Here is a 15,637-nt window from a genome sequence, read left to right as displayed (position 1 = left end):
ATTTCTGATGACGAATAGGTGACCTACATACCACTTCTTTTTGAAATAAAATCAAAATGGCAGATTCAATATGACGGAAAGTATTAAAAATACTAATTAAAATGGATAATTTCTTTTAAAGTTTGATAATTTAGACACTTTTTAAGATCTATGATTACGAATCTGTAATTTTCAGAAAAACTAGTTAAACTTAGTTAAAAACTACTATGGTTTGTTTTTAAACCAGGAGGAGTAAACTAAAAAGACAGATTCACACCCAAGCCGTCTTCGACGGCAATCCATAAATATTATATTATACTAACAGATCGCTAAAGAGTTCTAAAAACAATTGTTTTTTTTTATATAAAAGTAGACTAAAAATTACAGGAATAACGCAGAAAACACAAAAAATTGCCGACATAACTTAATTAACCTATGCTAGTAGTGTCAAAATTTCATAAATGTCATTAGTGCCAAAATTTCATAACAGTGGAGTAAACTTGCCTGAAGTTGGACCAATTACAAACAAGCATAACAGCGCGGTATCTTTGGATTGCTCCTCTTGGTTTAAAAACAGACCATAGGTACTTATATGACTTTTATTCTGTATAAAATTATGTGTGTTCGTTGGAGAATGAAGTGACGAAACTCTTAAGGAAATGCACAAGTTTATTGAGATGTAACAGCTTAGAGTACAAAACGATACTAAATTAATGAATACAAACTATTTCTTGAAACCTTTCATAGTCCATGAACATTTTCGCTGACACCGCGAAATTATAAGCGTGAGTGTTTATCATCTTCGATGTAGTCTAAATATTGAAATAAAAACACACACAGTGGCGTGCTCGCCATAGCATATGTAAATGTAATGTTACTATACTAACAGCGTCATTTCATACTTGTGTATTCAAACAGCTGCCAGCAATGCAAAGACAGTTAAAGGCAGCTAAGCCAATGTGTTTCTGCATCTTCTAACTATATCTTTTGAGATTAATAAACGTTAATCGCAGAATCATGTACTTTCTGAAATTCTGATTAAAATAATAAAGAAAAATGAAAAAGATGTAGAAAAACTTTTTTTTGTTATGTCCTACATAAAATAATACCTACAGAAGTTGTTGTTCTACTTCGTTTTTATTTTTAAATTTACTTGGCTCTTGTGCATAATATGTCTTATTTTTCTTTTTTCTAATTATAATCTTAAACATACCCCTCTTACGCCAATTCTTTGTTTAAAGTTATTTTCTATGTAAATAACACTAAGCATATTTATATTACCTGCCATATTTGCTGCTTGTGTACAAAAGTCTTCAAAAGCGCTTTTGTAGGGATCATAATTCTTTACATAATTTTTGTAGGAAGGTGCTTCTGTTAATGTTGTTGGTGTTAGTAATAAACTAACTTCGTCCCAGACATTGTGGAAGTCGTTTGAAATCAGTCTTCGGGTTTTTAGTGCTTGATTAAAGTACTTGTCATAGTTTCTGTAAAATAAATTAATAAGTATATCTAAGAATATTGGAAAATTACTCGAAGTTATGTGAAACATGTCTACTACAGTCAAGGAAAAAAGAAGAAATGGATTGGCCATACTTTCTTAAGAAAGATCAAAGCGAGATAGGAAGACAAGCACTTGAATACTAACAAGAGGGGAAAAGAAAGAGAGGAAGACCAGACAACAGCTGAAAAAGAACTACAACGAGAGAATACGAAAAAATTGGGCTAAGATGGAGCGAAGTCCAAAATAGAGCAAGGAATAGAAGAGAATGGAAGGAACTAGTACACAGTAAGATGATTTACAACGTTAATGCTAATGTTACTTTCCCCAAAACAGACAAAATGCAGGGTCATAACAGCAAATCCAATAAAATGTAAATTAGAGCTGGAGGGTCAGACAATAGAAAAGTGATGGAGTTTAAATATCTAGTCATCACACTATCTAGCTATAGAAAGCTCGAAACAGAAGTGGAATATCAAGTGAATAGAGCAAATAGAGCCGAAGATTACCTGAATGACACAATATGGAAAAATAAAATTTAGCAAAAGAAATGAAAGGTACAATTTACAAAACAGTCATCAAATCAATAATGACATACACGGCAGAAACACGACCTGACAGAGAGGACAAAAAGATTCCTCTAAACTCTAAACAGCAGAGATAAAAACCCTTCGAAAAATCGATGGTAAGACTCTATGGGACAGAGCTGGAAGTACAGATATACTACGGAGATGCAAGGTGGAGAACATTAAGAACTGGGTAAGAAACAGAAGAGTAGAATGGAATGACCGCATAAGCGGAATGACAACAAATAGAGTAATAAAGATGGCGAGAGACGGATCCCCAATAAGAAAACGATCAGTGGGAAGACCGCGAAAACGACGGAAAGATATACTAGAGACACATTGAAAAAAACAGACTGAGTCACGTCTACACGAAACGAAAAAGAAGAAGAATAAATTAGGAGAGGGAGAGAGAGAAGGAGGCAGAATGCTGCCTCCATCTTGCAAAAATGTAGAACCTTACCAGGCACTCAAATTTATCTGTTTTGTCCTTTGTTAAGTGTGTAGTTATATGTTAATTTAGGTTGCCAAACTATTTCATATTAAATGACATTCGAGGATAATACCTTCTTTTTATTGACGAAATGCCCCTGAAGATGCTCTAGATAGCGAAAGTATACTTGGGCAAGATTAAATAAATTCAGTGCTCGATATCTGCCTTTGCCTTTGTAAAAATTCATATATTCGAGCATTCAACCATTTCCTATTTTACTTTTTATATAATTTTCCGTTCTCTTTTATTTTTCCTTGTACTTCATTTGACCACCACCAAGTCTCTTTATCCTCAAACTTCTTTCCTGACGTTTTCCCAAGTATTTCAATAGCCGTCTCTCTAATAATATTGGCCATTTTTCGCAAATTGTGGTAGAGCTTCCTTTCATGTTCCAACATATTTTTTCTACTATTCTTTCCCTGAATATACCTTCGTTCTCATCTTTTAGCATCCACCACTTGATATTTTGTGGTCCTCTGTGATATTTTTGTTTAGTTTCGCTTTTTACTTTGATGTCCAGAATAACCAGAATGTCCAGAATAACTTTTCCAACCTATTCACATCTAACATAGTCACAAAAAGAACGAAGATATTGATATATAGAACTCTTATCAAGCCCGTCCTCACTTACGCGTCAGAAACGTGGACGATAACAAAAAGTGATGAAGAACGGTTAGGCTGTTTTGAACGCAAAATCCTCAGACATATTTATAAAGGCATGCAGGAGAATGGATTATGGCATAGACGCTTTAATTTTGAGATTTACCGTCTTTCTTGTGAAGCTATACTTCTTATATTCTCTCTAATGCCACTTGAGAGTATGAACGAGATGTAGCCGTAAAAATACATTTTTATAACACTAAAGACCGGATAAAGCCAGGAAAAGAGGCAGGCCCAGAGTACGATTTAAGGACCAGGTGGAAGATGACTTACGGGTACGAAATTGGAAAACCAAGGCGAAGGATAAAAAGGAATGGAAGCTGAGTCTAGAACAGGCCAAGACTCATCAGGGTTGTAGAGACAATGAGGATGATGGTGACAAAAACACACAACTTACCTAGATAATAAAAAATAGTTTCCAGATAATATCCTATTTTTAACTACATCATTGAACCCCATCTTTCGTGTCGTAGCATATAACTTTTCCGTAGAAGACTCTTCGTTTGCTCTATATCCATATTCAATGCCATCATATCGAGCCATATTGCTTGCAACTTCACAACGGTTTAGAATGTGGTAGCAAACAACGCTGTACTCTGTGTTTGGCATGGAAACCTACAAAAATGATAAGTTTTAACAGAAAAAAGTGATCTTTAAACTCCACGAAAAACTTCTCAGTAAAAGAATAAAACATGTAATAAAAAGAAAGATCTGATTCCCTCTCATCAATTCGAAAAACAACCGATATACGAGCTAGAATTGAAAAGGCCAGAGCAACATTTAACAAACATGAGAAATATATTCACCCATTGTGACATTTTTCTCCCACTAAAAATGTTATGTTGTTCTGAAGCTATTTCCTTGTGGCATTTTTATAATCAACTATTTTCAATGGGAAATAAGCCACAATTTTACCAAAAAAATGATTTTATTAACGTTTCGAAGCCCAAATCGGGTTTCGTTGTCAAAATACAAAATACTACTAAAATAAACAAAAATGTTGTTGCTAAGTAAAAAAATTCTTCTAATAATTTATTTAATCTGACTCATTTATATTGGCAATTCAGACGTATATTATACATTTTAAAGTAGAAGACTTTAAAATGATATCGCCAATATTTATGAGTTGCGTTCCTGGGACGACTTTACTAAAAGATAGTTCATTCGATTACATGAAACCAATCCCAACTCAAGAATATCCGTCACAAAAAAATCATAGCATGTGATCTGTCTTTAAAAAGACAACCAAATGCAACGATGACAGTAAAATTCTCGCGTTAGAGATTCCATAGTAAATCACGAGGGAAAACCAGGAAAAAACCTCGTGATACTATCCCGACATCGTAAGTATTTGGTTTTACATTTAATTTACTTTCAAAAAACTAATACCAAATTCTGACTTTAATATGTTGAAATTATAAATAATATTAATAATACATAGATATACAATAAGTAATACTAAAATATAAAATTTGTACTAACTCAATATGTTATTGACTTACTAATCGTGGTATTTTCTTTCTATTGACCTCCTCTTTCAGTATGGGTAACCACATCCTACTGCATTCTACCGAGGAATTTGCGACACAATTGGTTTCATTTAGCATAATTACAGCCGCTTCTTTGATTTTTCTCTTTTTACTATCTAATTCCTTTAGGACTATACTTGAATCTCTCCACTGAACTCTACGTTCATTATCCCATGCGTGTTGACATATTTGAGATCTATCAACTTCTCTATTTTTAATATAAGACTGATGTTCACTTATTCTAACGTTTAATGGTCTTGATGTTTCACCTAAATAAAATTAGTTCGCATTTTTATTATGCTAAATTGGCTCTAATTATGCTAAATGAAACCAATTGTGTCGCAAATTCCTCGGTACAATGCAGTAGGATGTGGTTACCCACATAAGGTAAAGTTAACTTGTGGTTAAGAGATAACCTCAAAATTACCCCAAAATATGCGTTTCAGTTTCATAATTGTTACCCTTCTGGGTATACCCATAAGGGTAACCAACTCCAACCTCTGGTTAAAAATTCTGTGAGTTAACCATACTTCGCCGTTGACCTGAAACTAAAACGCATATTTTGACGTAACTTCTGGTTATCTCTTAACCACAAGTTAACTTTACTTTGTGAAACCGGCCGTTATTGTATACATATCTATGTATTATTAATATTATTTATAATTTAAACATATAAAAGTCAGAATTTTTTATTAGTTTTTTGAAAGTAAATTAAATGTAAGACCAAATACTTACGATGTCGGGATAGTATCACGAGGTTTTTTCCTGGTTTTCCCTCGTGATTTACTATGGAATCTCTAACGCGAGAATTTTACTGTCATCGTTGCATTTGGTTGTCTTTTTAAAGACAGATCACATGCTATGATTTTTTTGTGACGAATATTCTTGAGTTGGGATTGATTTAATGTAATCGAATGAACTATCTTTTAGTAAAGTCGTTCCAGGAACGCAACTCATAAATATCGGCGATATCATTTTAAAGTCTCATACTTTAAAATGTATAATATACGTCTGAATTGAAAATATAAATGAGTCAGATTAAATAAATTATTAGAAGAATTTTGTTACTTAGCAACAACATTTTTGTTTATTTTAGTAGTTTTTTTTTGTATTTTGACATCGAAACCCGATTTGGGCTTCGAAACGTTAATAAAATCATTTTTTTTTGTAAAATTGTGGCTTATTTCGGTAGAGGTATTGCGCCGAATGGGAAAACGAAAAGAAATCTCTTTCACAGGAAACGGAAACGTGAATACCTCAGTCATATTATTATGAGACATGATAAATATCGTATATTGCACAGTGGCGGATCCAAAGGGGGTCACGGGGTCATGACCCCGCCCCCCCCCCCCAAAACGAAAATAAATATTAATTCAATAATCCTACAAAAAAGAAAAACCGAGAGCTGTCAAAGAAAAAAATAGGCTCATCCAAAAAATAATTGAAAACCCACTTATCCTAGGAGGGATAAGACGAAGTGTCCTTGCATCAGAAAAAAGAATGTGTGTACTTTGTACGCACGTAAGAAGTTATACTTCTATTATATGATTTCAACGAAATAAACATACTTTCAACAGGTTATTTGTATTTTATTTCAAGATTAAACTAATTTTTACTTAATACTTTCCAAAAATGTTTATTAAAACAATACTTAAAAAAAATAAAAAAAAAAATAGAAAACACACGGATTCGAACCGAGGACCTCTCGATCTCCAGTCGAACGCTCTACCACTGAGCTATACGCCCCTTGTTTTTACGGATTACAAGATTTCCAGACATAGTGACAAATAGATCAAGTGAAGTATAAAAATACTTTAAATATTACTTACTATCTTATTCCCGAGGAAGACAAACCCAAAGACACAAAAATTATAATAAATATATTTAGTAAAAACACTAATATACTCTTTCCACACCCTTTTTAGACTGATACATACTGTTATGATGTGCTTTCTATTACTTTTATATTAATTATTATTTATTTGATCAATTATTTAATTAACGTAAATCATACATAAAAATATTAAGAAAAAATCTCAGGGTGCCTTTTGTCAAAAAAATTTAATTAAATTCTCTTAGGTTATACTTATCCTTTCTCGTGGCTTCAGTATCTCTTAGTTGATCCTTATCGGGACAAAATAGGAAAAGGAAATAAATAGAAAAATCATAAATAAACACATACAAATACCTTTATTATCAAAAGCAATGCTCTATAAATTTATCAATTAAATTCTGTGGGCATAACTGTCCAAAAGAAACTTTTACCATATAAATTAATCTAATTCAAACAAATATTTATCGCTTTGTTCTTGATACCCTTAATAAAAAAACAAGCTAAACAAACAAATTTGGTATTCGCAAATTACTTATACTTCCTATTAAATTTTTGAAATGTTGGAATCTTAAATGCATATGCTTTTACGTAAAAAAATTTTAACTTCTGATTATAAAGAAAATCTATCACATAGGTTATTGACTGACCTTTTTGATTCACACACAATGATGTCTCCTCTTGACCCAAACAGCTTCTCCTTGTTGATTATGTTAGGCTACCAATCAAAGCCCTCTCCGTTCTCAGCAAACAATCCAGCAGGATACCAGCAACTATTTCTCCAAAACACAAGCCAGGCCTCTTTTTTGCCAGTACTCGTTCAATAACTACAACACTCTCTCCTCTCTTTCTCTCAACAATAATCTCTTGAGACCCAAGTATCTTTTTTTTCTTGGTGTCACAAATAATTTTAATAACGATAATTCTTATAACTTACTCTCTTGGACTTCACAGAATCAAAGAGGTATTTCTTCTCGATTTGATTTGTCTCTCGTTCCACTTTCAGCTACTTTCACTATCAAAAACCACCACTAGTACTTGCTTCTGAACTACTCACGAAAACTTTTGACTGCTCCTCTCGGCTGCCGGTAACACAATAATCTCCTGAGACCCAAACTGTCTGAAAATTAAACCTGCTCTCTCTTTCCCATTCCAAATTACTAAACCAATCAGAGACATTTCTTCTTCCACACTCTTCCTCTGTTTCATTCGAAAAATCCAGTCATTCTATCAAACAATACTTCTACTCAAAACTTATGACTTTTCGGAAATTATCTAAATATTCCTATCATTAAACAAACATATTTAAAATTCCAATTCTCTTTACCTCTATTTTTCTAAAAACTGATAATTACATCTACCTGTGGTTTGACCTTTCCCGTAATAAACAATCGGTTTAAAATAATAATCCTAAATAACTTTCACTTCACTTTTATTTACAAAAATGTTTTTAATATTCTTCATGGAAAAATTCATTAAGGAGAAACCATCTTGCGTTGAAAGCTAACTTCTAATAAATATTTACCAATCAATATACAGGGTGTATCAAATTTATGTGCCCGCGTTATATTAAAAAAATTAAAATTTTTATTCTATCTTTGATTGATAAATTGAAACACAATAATACATAACTTAAAAGATTGAGCAAAGAACTCCATACTGTCTGTGTGCGCATGCGCGCTGAATAATAAAAATTCACTCCTAATCGCGCCTAAAGAAGTATAACTTCAAAAAAGTAATTAAATCACCCTCAAGATCCATAGAAGATTCGTCAACACCCCCACCCCCGCAGAAAAAATTTCTGGATCCGCCACTGATATTGTAGCCGACAATACAGGGTAAAGTAGAGAGCAAACGCGGATCCGGAAGAAGAAGACACTCATGGCTTCAAAACTTACGCCAATGTTTTGGACTGCAAACAAAATTAAAATTGCTATGATTATAGCCGACGCACATAGGAGTATTTATTTAATAAAACCGGACAAAAGTCGAAATCGGCAACTTAAATAAAACTCTGACTAAACCTCATTTTTCCATACCTAAGTAACCGATCCATCTAATGGTAGGTATAAATCAACCTCCTGGTGTGCACCTCTCAGCTAGGTAAGTTGGAACTTTGTTCTTGGCGAAATCGATTGCTTTTGGTCTCGGCGTTTTTAGTTTCTGTGAATTTTAAATTTAATACTGTGTTTTTGTGTAGAGAAGTTTAGTGGAAAAACTTTGTGAATATGGCAGAAGAAAGTATGTACTCTATTTTAAAATTACAATTGAATGAATAATTAATTATTTTTCATATTTAATAGTCATATAATAAAAGTAATTATTTTGGTATATATTTTTACTTAAATTTATCAAACAGCAGTGTTTTTGTTAATGTGTCGGGTCTTGTCGGGCTACAATTTATGCATAGTAGTACTAATAAACTTGTTGGCTAACAAACAACGTTGTTAAATCATCCGCCTACTTCCGCCATTTTGTTTACTCCAACTACATCTCATGAAGAGGATAGCGACGATAATACAGATCAGGAAGAAAATGAAAGCGAAGAAGAAGACGATTAATATTAGCTAAAAAAATATTTAAAATGTATTATAATGTATGCAAAGTCTAAATACACTTTAATTATGACTATTTGTTGTGTTACAGTCTTATTACACTTATTTCAGTAACTCGTTCTTAGTAACACTTAATCCCTAGAATGCATTATGCTATAAACACTTAATCCGATTATTTGCATAAACAATTAAATAAGTTCCAAATTCAAAGCATATTAAACAGGTCATTATATATAAAGTATTTACCTGACCCAAACCCAGCAATTAGACTAAATGTACGAAATGGCAGGTAGAATAAATTAAATATAAGTTATTATAGTTTTGTCCGGTTTTGTTACCCAAATACTCCTATGTGCGACGTCAGTAACGGACAAGGCACATGAAGAAGATTAAAAAATAATATAAAAAGCTATTAACGCGTCCAAAATGCCTTAGCTTGTTTTTAAACTAGGAGGAGTAAACTCAATAAGACAGATTCACATTCAATAATGTCACTAGAGAAATCACCAAATACATCTTCTTTTTTGGTTGATCATGTCGGCCGTCGACGGTAATCCATAATATGTCTAAGGACAATCTTCTTTTATATAAAAGAAGACTAAAAGTCTAAAAGAATAATGCAGAAAACACAAAAAATCGCTGATATAACTTAATTAACTCTAAATGGCAATAGTGTCGAAATTTCATAAATGTCAATAGTGTCTAAACTTCATAACCGTGGAGTAAACTTGACTGAGATTGGACAAATTACAAGCAAGCATTACAGCGCGGTAAATTTGAATTACTCCTCCTAGTTTAAAAACAGGGTATATACTGATTTGAATCCCGCACAAAAAACAAGAGCAATTGCCAAACTCGAAGAAGGTTAGTCGCTAAGGCAAGTGGCTGCAGATTAGAACGTGAGCCATATGTGCATATGGAAAATCAAACAAAGACGGGATAAATTTCACTCTACAGTACAGTTGTGTGGTTGAAGAGGGCAGATCTCCACAGAGCAATAAGACGATATGTTAGTAGATTATCTGAGAAAAGCTCCTTTTGCCACAGCTCTAAAAGTTAGCGAAGAGATAGCGTTTCCGGGCAGCATTCACACTCTACGTAGAACAATTAAAGCAAGTGAATTGATCGATTGTGCAGCTGCAAGGAAACCTTTCAAAGTGGAAGAATATCTTCAAACTGACCTGCAGGGAGACTGAGGGCTCTTATCTGAATCTAAATGTCACTGTTATTATTATTATATTTTAATATTATTTTTATGTTAAGTGTAGGTTGTTTCAGCAACCCTTATAAATTGTAATTGGCACCATTCTCTCTATTGACAATTTATATTTGTAACTTGTAAATCCTGGCAATAAAGCTTTTTTCTATTCTATTCTTTCATAACTGAAGATCACAAGAGAAGACGAGTTGCATTTTGAAATTAAATCATAAACCGTGAAGGCAACTTTAAGTCTAAAGTTGCATATTTTGATGAAAAAGTCCCTTACCTCTTTAATAACAGCACCTTCATTTTGTAACATCACAGCTAGTTCATTCCAGGTATCTAATACTTCATCACAGACATGTTCTGAATTATATTCTACAGGTATGCCAATTTTAAGACCTTTAATACTCATTTTCGATGCAGGGGGTAACCTGCAATATATACAAATTTGTAATATATAACAGCTATAGAATTATTTAATAACAGAAGAGTAACAGACAGAAACTGATAGTTTCAGAGTTTAGAACACGCTCTAAAAACACATGAACAGAAAAGCTGCAGGTAATGACGGAATACCAAACGAATTATTGAAATATTGTCAAGCAGCAATCACAGAACAATTAACAAAATTATAAAACACAATAAAATACCGGAAGATGGTGAATGAGAGAACTAATTCTACTCCTCGATTATCCGTCAGGGCACCGGACCAAGGGTATGACGGATAATCGAAAAGGTGGTTAAAAGAACATTAAAAAAAATTAAAAATTCACAGTACAATTCTCAAATTTCATTTGTTGGGTTTGTTTGAAAATATAAGAGTGATTTGTGTTCATAAAATCGAATCAATTTAAAATATTCTAAAATCTTTGTTTGTTTTACTATTGCTTTACATTTTGCGACGGCTGAATTTCTTAATCGGCACAAGATCATGCAATCTACTTTATTAGCTTCTTCTTGTTGAGAATACCACTCGATGAATTATTGCATATGCGATGCAGCTTCTCTAGATTATTTACGCAAATCTTTATCAGTTACAATAGATTCATCAACATATAGCTACAGTCAAATTCCAAGTCTGTGTCAGCTTCTGAATCTGTTTGGTCCGCCTTTGTTACCATTTCAACGATTTCTTTATCTGTCAGCAATGAATACTGCCGTCCTTAGCGAAAACGCCGTATCTGCAAAAATCTGAAAGAATTAGATTTATACATTTTTCTAACAAAAATGTGCATATCTATCTTATTTGCTTACTAAAATTGACGTAAGTTAAGCCAAAATACCTTAAACACAACGCATTTTATGCCGTATCTGCAAAAATGTTCATGGATACTTAGAATAAATGCGTCATCTGAAAAATACTTAGAAAAAACGCCGTATTTAAAGGTCACTTGCCGCGTTTATCCTAAGCAGGCACTAAATGCGGCGTTCTGCCTAAGCATTTGACAGATTTTTACAGCATGTGTAAAATTTTTAATAAGGTTAGTTTGTTGCCATTTTTCAATGAACACGGTTGTTTGATATAATTTTTTAAATATGTCAAATAGAACAAAGTTAATACTGCAGAAGGCTATTTTTTCTTTATCAACAGAAAATATAAACACATATGTTTGAGTTGTTGGTGATCAAGAAATAATGTGTGGTTCTAAAAACAATGCAGTACTACTAAGTGAGACAAATACTTCCACTAAATGTGGAGTTTCCTGAGGTATAGCGGAGTTTCCTATGTGTATGTATATTGTTGTTGATGCGACATTGTATTATTTCGTTACATCAGGCATTTTAAACAGTGCAAATTTTATAAAGTTTGTTCGAAATACGAATTTTGGTACGAAGTATTTTGGTCGCTGTAGGTCGTAGAATTTTCAAATAAAAAATGTGTTATAAAAGTACATAGTTAAATCAATGTCTAATAATTATTAATTAAAAATAAACTTGATCGTAAATGTTAATCGTTTCTGGAATGTTTTTAATTTTAAAATGCAAGAAATGCCCCTTAGCGGAAAACTTATTAATTCCAAAATTATTTCCAGCACTTTTTTTGTCCATTTTCATGACACAATTTTATAAAAAATGTTTTTTATTCTCCTTTTTCATCGTTATATTGTATTTATTATACAGTAGACTCCCTCTATAACGAGAACTGAAATGGCAGACTAATTACCTCGTTATATGCAGATCTCGTTATATCAGACAACAATAATATTGTGCATACATATATAGTTGTCTAAAATATTAACTTTCTATAGTGATGCCATTTGGAGCAATACAAGATGCTAAATATTGTTTCCTCGACAATAAGGCTTCGCCATCATAAATTATAATATTTTTTTTACAATATTCAGTATCGGCCAATAGATAAACAGAACAGGAACAAGTTTATTATAGGTAGGCGGTGGATTTTTATTAAAGCACTACCCTCGATAACCGCACAGATGTTGGGAATTTATGTATACAGGTAGTTGGGGTATTTACTTATAGCCATTACAGGGCTAAAAATAGATAAAGAATAATAAAGATACATATTTTACGATTTCATTTTTCCTCATTATATCCAAATATTTGGGCTTCGAAACGTTAATAAAATTATTTTTTCAATTTAATTGTGGCTTATTTCCCATCTAAACAGTTAATCATATCCAAATATGCCTCGTTATAGAGGTGTTCAGTTCAATAGGAATTTCATGGGACATCTAGTGTACCTCGTTATAAGCGAAACCTCGTAATAACCGTGTTCATTATAGAGAGAGTCTACTGTATTATAAAATAAGACAATGCTTAGTAAAAACGCAGTACTGCATTCTTCCTAAGGAGGAAGAAGTTAATTTATGTAGTATACTTAGAAAGAATATGGTAACATGAGTTTTTAGATTAAATAAAATATATTTTGCCAATCTTATGTATAAGTATGAATTCTATGATATTTATTATGATCTCTCTGCAGATACGGCATTTTTCCTAAGGACGGCAGACTAGCCTTTTGTGTCCTCATCACAAATCAAATTAATTTTTTTTTTATTTTTTTACATTAAAATTGTATGTACCCTGACAGTTAACAGAGATGACGGTTAATGGAAAGACGGATAATCGAGGTTCCACTGTATTAGTATTAGAAAACTTGATAAATACTTCCCTAAAACGTACAACTAAAATTTCCCAAGAACTTATGAATCAGAGCATAAATTTAGCACATGAACAACAGGGTTTTACAGCAAAATACTGATAAATCACTAGAGTATAATAGACCAGCATTTCTATGTCTGATTGACTTGAAAAAAGCATTTGACAGAGTGGGACTCGAAGATGTACCCATCTTCTGTATAATAGAGAAGGTCCGCGAGATATCATAAAAACTATTAAAAACATCTACCAAAACAAAAAACAAAATGGATGTCAGAATAGATGGGCAACTTACAGAACCTATAGACATATAACAGTGGCATAAGACAGGGGGATTCATTGAGCCCAAGTTCTTCAATTTAATCATAGATGAAATCATTAAAAGCGTCAACAAAGAAAAAAGATACAGAATGGGAAACATAAAAGTAAAAATACTCTGTTACGCAGATGATGCAATACTGATAGCTTAAGTTGAACATAGTCTGCAAATATTAGTCCACAGTTTTAACATAAGAGCAAAATAATTCAATATGACAATTTCATCTCAGAAAATTAAAACACTAGTAATCAGTAAAGAACCAATCAGATGTAAAATAGAAATTGATGGCATCAGCATTGAACAAGTACTGGAAATAAAATACCTTGGAATTATACTGTTTAACTAAGGAGACCTGGACAATGAAGTGAGAAATCAATTACAAAAACAAATAGACTGGCAGGATGCTTTAATAACACTATATGGCAAAACCGACATTTTAACACTGAGATGAAGTCAAGAATTGAACGCTATGCTTTAACAACGTTGTAAACGCCAAATCAGATTTTGTCGACACCTTGAGAAAATATGTTATAATTGATTATATACAAAAAGGGAATCTTTACGAGCCTAATATGATAGAATAAAGAATGCATAAAGTAAAGTATCTTAATATACACCACAGTTTGCAATACATTATTTTGCTCATACCCTATGTTTTTCTATGGAGCACCTACATTTGAAACTATTGACGGTTACAACGTTGTTCCAGCATAGCATTCAATGTATGCCAGTGTAAGACCAATAATGACATATGCATCAGAAACAAAACACGATACAGTTACAACACGAAGATTATTTTCTATATTTTGATACTTATTATTATATTTAAAATTACAGAAAATAATGGAAAATCTAATTACTGATTTCTTTAAAGCATAACCAACCTTATTTTTCTATAAGGTCTTGTGAGTGATGTTGAATCTTTTTCATCATATCCTGCTATGACATTAAGCACTGAAACAGCATCATCAACCGTTCTTGTCAGAATTCCTGGCACATCCATTGAGTTTACCAAAGGAATAAGTCCTACACGTGAGACCAATCCATAAGTTGGTTTCAAACCAACAATTCCACAGTAAGAAGCTGGATTTCTTGTAGAGCCACCTGTATCTGAACCTAAAGCTCTAAAAACTGTATTAATATATTAAATTATTTAACAATTATTGGTTACTTACGCAAAACAAGTACCAGCAGCTACAGCAACTGCACTCCCTCCGCTACTGCCACCAGCAATATAAAAATCGTCATTAGTTAATTTCCATATATTTTTCGTTGACCCATGTATGGAATCTATAGTAGCAGAACCCATGGCAAATTGATCTAAATTGGTTTTTCCTATCAAAATTGCCCCAGCATTGAAAAGTCTTTGGCAGACTGTAGCATTATATGACGGTACAAAATTTTCTAGCATATTCGAGGCACATGTTGTATTTATACCTTCTGTGCAGAAGTTGTCTTTTACGGCTATCACAACACCATCTAACTCTGATAAAGGTTTTTTCTCTTTATGCCTCCTTTCTGATTCATTGGCTTGAAGTTTTGCTTGTTCTGAGGTAACAGATATAAAAGCATTTAAATGTTTGGTTTCCTCAATCTTTTTTAGGGCTAAGTTTAATAATTCTGTTGGTTTTACGGCCCCATCAAATAGTAATCTTGAAACCTGAAATATTTTTTAATGTGAAGATATGCGTGAAACTTAAAGATAGTTTCTTACTGTTTTTATATTTGTGTGAAGTAACTTGTCCATTTTGTAAAATGTTTTTAATCATAGTAATTATTTTTTAATTTTAAATAGTAGCATTTCCATTTCCTATTTTAAAATTCTAAACTTAACCTAAAAATAATTTTAAATTTGTACACATTCAAATGCAGTGTTGCCGATGTCA

General features: G+C 32.5%; 1 protein-coding gene across 1 annotated transcript in view; it reads right to left on the bottom strand.

Annotated features, from left to right (window-relative positions):
- Window positions 1-15,637, bottom strand: part of LOC126880440 (glutamyl-tRNA(Gln) amidotransferase subunit A, mitochondrial) — a 17,098-nt gene extending 1,461 nt beyond the window's left edge. The window contains exons 1-6 of the mRNA XM_050644300.1: window positions 15,466-15,637; window positions 14,927-15,411; window positions 14,636-14,875; window positions 10,596-10,743; window positions 3,591-3,808; window positions 1,261-1,463 (exon numbers count right to left, since the gene is read on the bottom strand). Coding sequence (XP_050500257.1) covers window positions 1,261-1,463; window positions 3,591-3,808; window positions 10,596-10,743; window positions 14,636-14,875; window positions 14,927-15,411; window positions 15,466-15,498 — 1,327 coding nt within the window. The 5' untranslated portion in view covers window positions 15,499-15,637. The remainder of the gene's footprint in view (window positions 1-1,260; window positions 1,464-3,590; window positions 3,809-10,595; window positions 10,744-14,635; window positions 14,876-14,926; window positions 15,412-15,465) is intronic.

This window comes from Diabrotica virgifera, chromosome 1 (genome assembly GCF_917563875.1).
Source record: "Diabrotica virgifera virgifera chromosome 1, PGI_DIABVI_V3a".
In the NCBI taxonomy this organism is placed as follows: domain Eukaryota; kingdom Metazoa; phylum Arthropoda; class Insecta; order Coleoptera; family Chrysomelidae; genus Diabrotica; species Diabrotica virgifera.
Note: the sequence above shows the minus strand (reverse complement) of the source record. Positions and strands in the feature narration are given on the sequence as shown.